We start from the raw sequence: 11685 nt of genomic DNA on the forward strand, positions 1-11685 counted from the left end.
CAAAGTTACTGTGTTGTGGACCACAGGGCAATTTTTGCAGTATACATTCAGCTGAAATTGAACCTATAAATTCCACGTAGTTTTCTCTTCCAAAAATACCCCAAATAATATGTCTTCCTGAACATTCGGAAAAAAGATAGTACAAAGCAAATTTCAGAAGTGAGATATAATGCAATCATTGGCATGCAGCTGTGCAAACGCTTCTGTTAACATCATCCTCTTCAGCGAATACTAAAATTAAACAGTCACAGATTATATTTGAGTTTTGAATTGTTATGATTTCAGTAAAATATTTTAATATTTTGTGCAAAAAGGTTAAACAAGCAAACTTTTGCATACTTCAGTGGTAAATACTGGAATATTATTTTGGAATAGTTTTGCTGCACTGTACTTAAATGTGTTTTGGGAAGCTCAAACAGGCTTAGAAGCTGAATGTTATAATGTGTTATATTTGCGTAGTGTTTTCTGCTGAAGTAAATTAGATTCTCTTACATTATTTCTTACTGGAAAAACTCTGCACGTATTTTTATGAACAGTAACAGAAGCACTTCTTCTAACTTTTGATTTGGTGATGAAACTTCCCACAATCAGCAGTCTCCAGAGTCATTATTAAAGCCCCTCACCCTTCGCAGGAAATGCTACAATAAAACTCTCTGCAATGGAGTTGCATAAGAGTAAATAACTCTTGTTTTTTACCAGCTATTTACTATTCTTAAAAATGGATGTTAGGTTGCTATGGTCCCAAACCACTAACTTGCTTTTTTTGCGTTTGTGGAGCTTTTGTTTGGCTCCAGTCCTCTGGCTATTTTCATACAAAACTGAGACATGGATGCAGGGACGTGCAGCCCAGATGGGTTAGTTTCCTGGTGGGAGGAGGAAGAAATTAAGAAAATAAATTAAAGGATGAAGTGAGGAAATCAGTGAATTTTTATCTTAATCCAGAAGAACTACCCTAAGACAGCTTGGTATACTTGATTCATATATTTAATAAATCTGATTCATTGTATTTTTCACATACTTTCTTCTAGCTTTTTGGTAAATTTATTAATTTATTTTCCATTTTCATTTTTTAGTTTGGAAATGAAGAACAGCAGCTGGCATGGGCAAAGCGTGAGAGTGAAAAAGCAGAGCAAGAAAGACTAGCTCGATTGCGGAGACAAGAGCAAGAAGACCTTGAGTTGGCTATTGCACTCAGTAAGGCTGATATGCCAAACTCTTAAATAGAGGTTCTTTGGCTCCACCCTGTCCAAGTGAAACCTTTAAACATGGCTTTTATAAAAATACTAAATTCTTGGTTTATGTTGTGAAAATAATTTTAGTCACCTTCAACTCTAAACAAGACTGGCTGGTTACGTCAAACTGGGTTCTGTGTGGCTTTTCAAGTGCATAATATGCAGGAAACACTGTCTAAGCTGTATTACATGTTCTAGATAAAATTTACTGCTTGTAAGAAATTTAACGTATGATCCTAAGATACTGAAAGCAAAGTTTCTTTATCTGGAAGACAATGTTGCATATAGTAAACTGCAACTTGTGAATCTGGCTTTTCTGAATTCCATTGGTTTTTTGAGGCTGCAGTATGAATTTCAAAGAAAATGTCATAAAAAGATAATATTTATAGAATTAGCTTTCACTTGTTACACTGATTTAATAATCCATGGTAGGCTAATCAGTATGTCATCTATGTCAAAGTCTTCAGCATAAATTCATTATTAGATGGTCCCTTTTTATCCAGGAGATGTGGTTCTTACAAAAGAATATGGCAATTTATATATGATGAATACAAACATAGTGAACTGTATAAAATAATACGAATTTGAAGCCTCTATGAATGAGTAGTTCTTCTAATTTAAATATTTGTTTGCATTGAGTTTTAATAATTGTATGTGATGTTGTAAAAGAGGGAGTTAATTCAGTTGTAGTAAATTGCACAACTAATTTGGTAATTAAACCATTAGGTAAAAATCTTGCTTTATCTCATAAGCAAATATGATTGCAGGGTTGTGATACAAGTTTGAGTGCTGCTTTCATGTAAAATCAAGTGATGGAAAACTTACTGAGCTTGAGCAGTGTTCATCCCTACAACTCATTTTACCCTCTTTTGCTCCAACTGCCAGAACATAGACCGTATTATTTGTGTTACCCAATGGACTGGGTGAGACAGTCCCTGCCTCTGTTTCTTTAATTCCACCTATCTTATATTATGGGGTTACAGATCAAACATAGTTTAGCTGAAATAAGGCCAAGTTGAAACAGATTTTATTTGCCAAATACATGTTCATGCATAAGTTATAGAAGTACTGGTAGACTGGATTGACTTTAAAATATGGCTTGTGGTAGTAAGTCCAAGTAGGAACAGATTTTATATATACCTGTAGAACTCAATACTTCCACCTGGCAAGGATAACACAGAATGTGTTTTACATGTCATATATAAAATAAGTCCTTATGATACGTCTGTGAATTATTTACTTACTAAAAATGCCTTTTCTGATTACAGGAATTCTAAAACTTCCATCGACTTTGCCTTGGACTTTTATGTCTAACGAGAGTAGGCATCTAGCACAAAATTTTTAAAATGTCCTTAATGTGTATCTGCTTTCCTGTCATTAGTTCTGTAGGAATACAAAGCTTAACATTCTGTGTTTTTACTGACGCAGCCCTTATAATGTTTTCTCTATTTTTTTGAAAATGTGGTATTCCTTCATCATCTTCAACGCATTTATATTTTTTACATTCTTGCTTCCTTACTTTTATTTTTCACAATACAAAGATAGTGCCTGTTCACTGAATGAAAACAATCTTTCCCCATTCTGTTGTAATTGCCTTATTCTGGATGCTTTCCTTACACAGAGATAAGAATCAGATTGCATCATTTTAATCTTCTTAGTAGTTTTCAGCTCTGAAATGCAGCTAAGATGTGGCATTTGTTGTCTCAGGCATTTGTGAGTAGGTATATGGGCGAGTGCATGTCTGTGTGTGTACATGCACACACACGTGCCCACATCCATCCATTTACATAGGCAGCAATACATATGGCAAAACTGAAACCCCGTATCCCAAAATGCAGTTTTAGGAGTCAGTTCCCAGTTTGTTGTGTGTCTCCTGTGCTAATGGTACTACAAATAATGTGAATCTTTAATTCCTTTCAGAAGGGGAGATGTATTCTAGTATCAAAACCAACCATATAATGATCTTTAATACTGTCTTCTAATGACCCCTTTGGAATGCAGTAGAAGGTATTTCTAATTTTACAGGACCTGATTTGAAATCCCTTCCCACTGTGGTAATTTTTCTCTAAAATATGTTAGGTTAAATGATCAAACATACTAAAATGTCAACAAATTCTCTTTTCTGTTGGTGTACAAGACTTGAAGTCTCTGAGAGCAAACTTGGGTCTGTCTATAGCTAACATGAGATAAAACTTCTGCTATGAGAGAGCAATTTTCAAAATTGAATGGCTGCAGGATTCTCAGTGAAGCTAAACAAATTGTATCCATGTGTAAGATTCTCCTTTTCATTTTCATTTGGGCCTGAGTCTTTGTGGTGTCTCTTCTGCTACAACAAAACCCCATTCATATGTAGTGCCATTTTAGAAAGGAAAACCACTTTTGGCCTACTGCTTGGATGATGTCGCTCCAGTGGGACGGGGTGGATGAGCTAAATAGCTTGATTCATTATCTGAGTTATGTACCATAACAAGACTTTCTGCTACTTTGTCAGTGCTCTAAAATACTGTAATTTATAATGCTTCTCAGGCAATGAGTCTGTGTTTTCAAGATGTTCAGCAGGAAGCCAGAAATGTGAATTAATCTAGCATTCCATATAGTGTTAGAACTAATTGCTCATTTTCCTATTTCCTTATTGACTCATTCTTCATATTTGCTTGGACAGTAACAGAAGATCAAGCAAATGAACAAGGACAGAACATGTTCTCTATGCACAGTGTATTAGATTTAGTAACCTTAGGTTTACTGAAACACTCTTGATTCAAAATTTTAGACACTGCAGTAGAAGAAAACTTAGCTATGATTTCTCCCCATTGTATTTAATACAGTTTTCCATATAAAAAGGAAGATTACCCACGTTCTTCCCTTATGCTTGTAACTCAGTGTTTTGTATAATACCTGCACTTGTTCTTCTAAGACAAAACTTTTATCGCAAGACATTGATCATCTTCTTCCTCCAGAACAGTGAAATTTAAAGCACAAATAGGGCTATCGCTATTTGGGCAGAGAAAATATGTACAATGCAAGATATATAAAATGTGAGTATACACAATGCATATACAGTGTACATTATGAGATCCATATTATTTGTGTCTGTGTGTATATATATATATAGTGTATTGTATAATGTAATAATAGTGTGTGTATATACTATATATGTCCACATACTATGTCTAGTATATAGTTACTTGTGCTGTACATAAAATGTGTATATACAATGAATATGTAGAATATGCATATATATTCTATATATTAAAGCTTGTGCGTATGTATGTATTCTCTAAACAGAGATGGATACAGAAATGGAATTTTTACAGAAATGCCGATTAGATCATGGCTCTTAGAATTTCAAAGTTCTGGTGAAAGAAAAGAAGGAGAAATGACTACTTCTAATAAATTTGTTTCAAGATTACTTTCATTGGCATGAAAAAGTGTGTTCACTAGCTGTGCCAAGTGTAAGAGAGAAACCTGGCAGAAAGTAGGTATCATCTGCACTGGATGTGATTTCACATTCTTTTGAGGTTTTAAAGTGTCTTTTTGAAATGTAGACTCAATTTCTGATCTTCTTGCATGTGATGGTCATGTGGTGTCTTCTTTTTTCTCTAGGCTGAGGCAATGATTTTTCTCCTACATTTGCTTGTAGTTTCACTTCTTTGGTTGTTTGGGGTTTTTTTTTCCCCTCCCCTTTCTTAAAAACTCTTTTTAAGAAGCTATTCTCATACACACACACTCCCCCAAACAGTCGCACACTAAGGTGGAAAACATGTTTTTCTTGCTTCATTCCAGTTATATAGGTTGCACATAATTGTCATCTGGACTTCAGCTCTGTTTTTCCTCCATTTCCACCTAAGCTTTTACTTTAGGAGGAATGACTATCCATTGAATTCTTGGCTTTGAGCAAGAATGGAGGTGATTCTACTTTCTACTTGGATAAATTATTAGACTCTGTGGTACATTGAGCAATCACAAAGAGTTTAGTAGGCTTTTATAGTGGCACATGTGTGTTTTATACAGAGTATCATCACTGCTGGAATGACTCATGGAAAACCGTGAATTGCACACAGCACCGAGGCACAACAGTTAAAACAGGAAAGACGGACAATTATTCACGTTGAACCTACGCATGCAAACTTTGCATGTAGGACACAGGTATTGAATTACCCACATTATCCTTTATAGACCAGTATGTTCACATTTGCCTCGAGTGGTTTCCCTAAGTTATATTCAAATAGTCTTCTTGTAAAACATACCAGTCATTCTGCAATAAAAACAGATGCTCATAAAAGTAGTACTTCTACAATAATGCTGTATGAAATATTTTTATATTGGCAAATATTTCCTTATGAAATCTCTGCCCTATGAAGATCATCAGTCCTTATGCATTTTGTTTCATGTGACGTGCTCTCAAAGTGTAGGAAATTCCAAGCTGTGTCTGACTGTGTAACCTTTTGTTTGTTTGTTTGTTTTAAATTCCTGTCTGTGAAATCTGTTGTCAGAAATTTTGTAGAAATTATTTTGTCATCTTATGCTCAAAGATAATGCACTTTTCTTGGATTCTTCTTATAATCCTTTTGGGGTTACTATTTCTTCTTTAGTGTTTCTCCATTGAGAAGAGTATTTATTCTGTAGAACTGAGGCCCAAGGAATTTTGGTCCAAGTAGAATTGTTGCTTTCCCTCGTGTAAGAGTTTGATTTCTCCCTTCTGCGTTTTATTCCTCCCTCTCAGGAATTTCATTTCTGTTTAATCCTCATTTAGAGTTGGAACTCTGTTAAAGTGAATTGATCAGTGCTAATAATGATCTAGTTCAAATATCTTCCTATACCGGTGGAACAGCTAAGTTTTTATTGTGTGTCAACCATTGCATCTCTCTGTAGACTTCACAACAAACATCTTTTCTTAGAAAGGAATTTTGCTTAGAGTATGGTGGAATCATAGAAGATTTATTTTTAGAGCAAATATGTTAACTATTATTCATTGACACACCTGTTTTATCAGTTGATATACTGCTCTTTTTACTTGAAAGTTTTATAAATAAAGGCTAATTTGTTATAAAATGGAATTTTCATTTTTCCAACTTCTGCCTTCCCCTTTAAGTTTAACTTTGAAAGGAAGACTAGTGACTATGGTTCCTTCTGCTGTTACAATTATAGAGTGCTCTTCTGGTGTCCCTTTTGATATGACGTTCTTTAGTCAGACCTAAAAAAGGTGGAAACACAAAGTGGAAACTGCAATGTTGACCTAAATTTGACTAATATCTCCAAATATGTACAGTATTGTAGTTATATTTATCTTTCAAATATCATAACAAATTGAAAGGTATTTTAATTTTAACCCATCTCGTGTGTTTATTGTTTAATATAATAAGAGAAATGTTATTGTTTAATATAATAAATGAAAAGTTACTTTTTGGAGCTCTGAGACTTCGGCAGTCTTTCTTTACTTTTTTTTTTTTGTCCGTGATTTCACAAGCTTTTGTGTCAAATTTGTGAATCTTGCTGTGAACAACTGCTTGATTCTCTGCGTGGAGATCCTTCTTCTTTTGGCTGGTGCCCTCTGCGCACTGTTTTCCCTTCTGTCCTTCCCCTTCTTCCTCGTCCCGGCCACATTTGGTCTGTACAGCCCAGTCAGAAAATCCGATGCCGCACCCATTCCAAAACAATTTGTGTGCCGCAATGCTAAACATCCAGGCAATTTATACTGGGAGGGGTTCAAGAGATCACCAGAGACAAACCCTTTCTGCTTGCTGGAAAAACACACCTCACTATCGTACTATTTGACATTATTCACTTTGACTCATTATTCTCCCATCTGTTTATTTACTCTACTTCTGCACACACTGGCATGGTTAACAACAGATTGCCAGGGCAGGTTTCTCTTGAAATTGCTCTCCAGCAGTATTTTTAGTACATTGACATTTTGAAGCCAGGATTTGACTATAGTGTGTCACGGACAGGCACAACTTCCTACCCAACTTCTCTCGTCGTGTAATGCTCCTCTTCGCTTACAAAAACATCGGCCACGGCTCTGTGTTTTGCTCCCACTCGAGTTTTTGGAGTCTGACATGCACAACGTTCTCATCTTTATGCTTTCCCAAATACTTGCCTAATCCATGCTGTCCATGCCTAGTCCAAAAGGAGTCCCCGTACCAGGCATTGCATGGAGACCACCAGGCTCTTCATTGGGAAGGGAAGAAAAGCGTAGGCATCCTCTTCGAGAAGGAACGCTTACAAGCGGAAACACCAACATAAAGGAACTCCAAGCTACGAGCCCAGCTGTTAAACCTCTAAAAAGCAAATGTAGCATTGTTGACTGTACCTAAATGTGACCCAAGAGCAGCTTGTGTTGTGAAAGTCTGAGCTCTCGGAACCCTTGCTGCCATCCCGATCGCTGAAATTGCAGTCATATTTTTCTTGGGGAGGCACCACTGGGAGAAAATTGCTGAATCTCCTGTCTGCTGTACGTGACTATCAATTTAGTCACTCGGAACATCTTTTACCTCCTGGCTGGTTAGCATTTTTTTACTGTAATGACTGCAATTAAAACTTTTTTATTGGTGCTGATACAGCATTTCTTAAAAATGCTGTAGCCTTCCCCATTGATGAATTCTCATAACGCTCTTTGCCAGCTCCAAACATAATATATTTCTGCTGTTTATCTTCCCATAAATGTCCTCAATCACAGCTTTTCAGAAGGGAACTGTGCAGAGGAACAAGCCCTGTGCTTTCCCTGCCCATCTCTTGCACCCGAAGGAAGGGCACCCAGGCATCTTATATCCCTTGTTTTGTAAGTGCTTGTGATATAAAATCATTAATATATCAAAAACCACTTATGCTGTCATCGTGCATGGGCCGTAAAAAAAGTGGTGGTTGGGATTTGAGGATTTTTTTTGTGTGTTTTGCTTTGTGTTTAAGCCTCAGGCTCAGTAGCTTCTCACCTAATACATTAAATGTCACAGGGGATGTTCAGTGTGATATTCCAGATATTTCCTGATGACATAATGATAGGTCAGAACTCCAGGAATGCTCTGAGCTGTAAGAAGTGCAAGAAACTAAAGTAAAAGTGATTTAAAGGGATACCGTGTCTAATTATAAACCTGTAATAGGTAAGTTCATCTGCAGTTTCTGTGTTGCTGAATTTATGCTTACTACAAAAGGGCAGAACACTTTTGATTTGCTAAAAGGAATTACAGTTGAAGCAGGTAAATAAGCAGGTAACTAATGCTAACTATGGTTACAGAGGAAATGAGAACTTTGTTGCTCCTGCTCTACTTGTGCTTGGAAGGGTGGTTTTGGTAAAGTTAATACATCTTCCTTACATAAAGCAGTGCATATGACTCATTTTTTGTGTCTACATAAAATATTATAAGATCAAATAATTGTGGCTGAAAAGTCAGACCTCAAAAGATTAAATCAAACGTATTTTCTGCCTAACAAGTTTAGGATAAATCCCTGCCTCCTCTGCGTGCTTCAGAGCACTGTTTCGTGGCAGAGGCTATTCCCAATCTCCACCTAAGTGATGGGGAATTGGTTGTTTGGGATCAAATCGTACGGAGCTTTAAGGAGTCTCTGGGAATCAATAAATTGAACCAGTTACCTCCGGGGCCTGTGAACTGTGTATGGCTACATGCTTTCGGTTGCTGGGGTTTGCCTTGTAAACCTATTCCTTCTCCTCCAAATCTATGGGAAGCACGTTTCTGAGCGGAGGTGTGCCTAAGCCTGGGTCTTCGGTCATGGCGGGGGGGGGGTTGCTGCAGTGCTGACGAGTTTCGGGAGCTCTAACCACTCTGCTCTTGGCACGCAGGATGAGTCCCAGGCAGGTGGGACTGTTACAGACCCAGCTGAGAGCGGCTGCTTCAAGGACACACAGGAATTTTAAGGTTTGTAGATGCCACCGAGTACCTTTTGGATGTTAGCAATGGGGAGAGCTTTCTCCCTGTTAAATTACATGGGGTTTGGACTGAATGTTCCTCTTTATGTTTCCCCCCAACACTGCTAGTTACCATAGCGATGGCTACATGACTTTGTTGTAGTTGTTTTATTTAAATATAGCAAAAGAAATTGCTAGAGCTTGGGATTCTGGCTTCGAAAATTCAATTTAAGAAAAGCCTAACAGCTACTCTGTGTTATAGGTGCACAAAATAGCTTTAGAAACCACAGAGCTTCTACCACAGAAAACCACAGAACCGCACAATCCTATAATTTGAAGAATGGACAAACTTTTTTTGGCACTTCTTGTGGATGGAGGACCAAAGTTTAGAGCGAGTCAATGTTTTCAGGCAGTTTGTAAACGGCCACGAGTAACCAAGGACTCGCACAGGCCGAAATCCCCCATCCCTGCACGAGGTGAGCTACGGCCAAAATTAAACCTTAAACTCCCTCCAGCCACGATCGTTTGCAAAACTGCAAATCTCAAATGAACTTCCAGAAAAGCTGGCGGGTTTCTAGTCCAGCCTTCCACTTCAGGGTTGAAAAAAAGTGGTTTGAAAGCACCCTGCCCGCTTGCTGGCAGGGTGCTGGCGTGGTGCTGGGCTGCTTTTGCAGGGTGCTGCGTCTCCCTCGAGAGCGGCCGAGCGACTGCAACGGCCCCTCGGGGCTGCAGGACGCCCGTTCTGTTCTGGGTGCTGGTTCAGCAGCAACAGCCTCCGTGTTAGGGTGTTTTCTGAAGATGAGTTCCCATGTAGTACAGATTTAACTGACTCTTCTGAAGTCAGCAGGTGAGAGAAAAACCGTTTTCAGCATAGCGAAACACAGCGCTCTGAAACCCAGAGAGGAATTAACTGACTTTAAACAGTAACTCCTCTGGATGGTGTCTCGAGTTCAGAAATATTTGCTAAAAACTTTCACTAGGAACGTTATGCAGGATTTGCTAGTTTCTGTACTTAATGTGCTCTATCTAATCTGGCAATCTATCTTGCAAGTATAGTGAGCCCATCACTGTGGTATCTTATAAGAATACGTGTGAAAATCTTGTTTACAACGGGCTCTACATTTCCTCCTATCAGGTTCAACTACAACTTCTTTTTTTTTTTCTTTTCCCTAGTGTGTCACAATCAAATCCAGGATAGCTGCAGATGGAAAGGGCAGGTCTTCGCTGCATGATCCCCGGGAGGCATCTGGGATTCGGGGTCTCTGGTGTTAATTAGAACAAAATTACTTAAAAGGTGATGACCTGATGGTCTGTTATTAGAAGACGGTGCAGAGCGTTAGTGATTTCCTGCTGGCCAGGGGAGGCTTGGTAGATTGATAGAACTGTATTGACGCATCTTTGGATGTACTAATTTAAGGCAATTAAAAAAAAGAAAAAAAAGAACAAGAGTTGACAATTACTCATAATAGAATGTGAGAAGAATGAGATCAGCATCTCTTTCTTTCTGCTACAAGATTATCTCGAGATTGAAGAACCTGCAGTTTCCTGTAAAGATCACACAGAAATTATCATATATGCCCTCCCTTAAACAATTAGAATAAAGTTGGTCATGAGCTTTTACTAGTGTTTTGGCCCCCCGATCCCTCCCTACTTTGAGAGGCCTGTATTTATGTATTTTTATATGGGTTTTTTTCTTTTTATATAAGAGGATGGCTTTGCCCTATTTTCTGTTGAGCCACAGCAAATCTAAAAGCTCAGAGGACACAAGCACGCTCGTTTTTACATAGTGAACAACACGGCGCAGGGCGTATCATCTCCACCGTTCGTCGTGATTTGAGCGTTGTTTGGTAACACGGTATCATGCAGATAACAAAGTGCTTTATCTGAACAGGAGCAGAGGTAGCAGAGGTTATGACCCTTACAGCTTGACGATTCACTGGAGCAAGGGGAAGCTTGGACCTTCCCTTGCAGAAGTACCAGAGGAGGAGCACCCATTGCAGTGGGTGCTACAGAGGACCCACACAAGTGGTTGGGGTTTTTTTAAGGGTTGGTGGATGCAGTAACGTTTCTCTCTGCGTGCAGGCACTGTGCAGCGTTCCTATGCTTTGTGCTGGTTCACTGGCTGTAGCTGTCTTCCACCCTTGTCATTTGGGGGGATACAGAAGTGGCCGGACCGAAGGCCACCCAGCCCAGTATGCGGCTTCTAACAGAGGTCAAGAGAGATGGCTGAGGACGAGCAAAGCCAGATAAGCATGTCGTGGTGCTTCCAAGCTCTCCCCCGCAGCTGGAGAGCTCTTGTCCGGGGACCTTCCCGAGCCAGATGTGGGGCTGTGCACTCAGGGGTGGCCGTAGCCACTGCAGCGAGGTGTCAAACCTCGGCGTCTTTTTTAATTATGTTACGAAAGAGGGAATAGTTTAAGATGGCACTGTATCACTGAAACCTGGGAATGACTGAAAACATTGTCAGTTGTTCAGAAAGAGCAAGGGAAAGCCAGGTGACTATGGAAAGGTAAGGCTTAATTTCAAAAATAGTGTTCTTAAGGCTATAAACACCAAAAGACATGCTGAAATAGGAAAATCTTCGGCTAT

General features: G+C 38.8%; 1 protein-coding gene and 1 long non-coding RNA gene across 13 annotated transcripts in view; both read left to right on the forward strand.

The window, feature by feature from the left end:
• EPS15L1 (epidermal growth factor receptor pathway substrate 15 like 1) overlaps positions 1–6641 on the forward strand; it is a 47037-nt gene extending 40396 nt beyond the window's left edge. For 10 of the 12 annotated variants that reach the window (XM_052800908.1, XM_052800910.1, XM_052800905.1 and 7 more), the window contains one exon: positions 1074–6641. In XM_052800908.1, coding sequence (XP_052656868.1) covers positions 1074–1220 — 147 coding nt within the window. In that variant the 3' untranslated portion in view covers positions 1221–6641. The remainder of the gene's footprint in view (positions 1–1073) is intronic. The other 2 variants (XR_008237114.1, XR_008237113.1) reach the window with 2 other exon arrangements.
• Positions 6642–8569: 1928 nt separating this feature from the next.
• On the forward strand, positions 8570–10524 carry LOC128148107 (uncharacterized). Its single transcript, XR_008237183.1, has 3 exons — positions 8570–9106; positions 9359–9572; positions 10270–10524. It is a non-coding gene; the product is annotated as an uncharacterized LOC128148107 (long non-coding RNA).
• The last annotated feature ends 1161 nt before the right edge of the window (positions 10525–11685 follow it).

Source organism: Harpia harpyja, chromosome 11 (assembly GCF_026419915.1).
Source record: "Harpia harpyja isolate bHarHar1 chromosome 11, bHarHar1 primary haplotype, whole genome shotgun sequence".
Classification (NCBI taxonomy): domain Eukaryota; kingdom Metazoa; phylum Chordata; class Aves; order Accipitriformes; family Accipitridae; genus Harpia; species Harpia harpyja.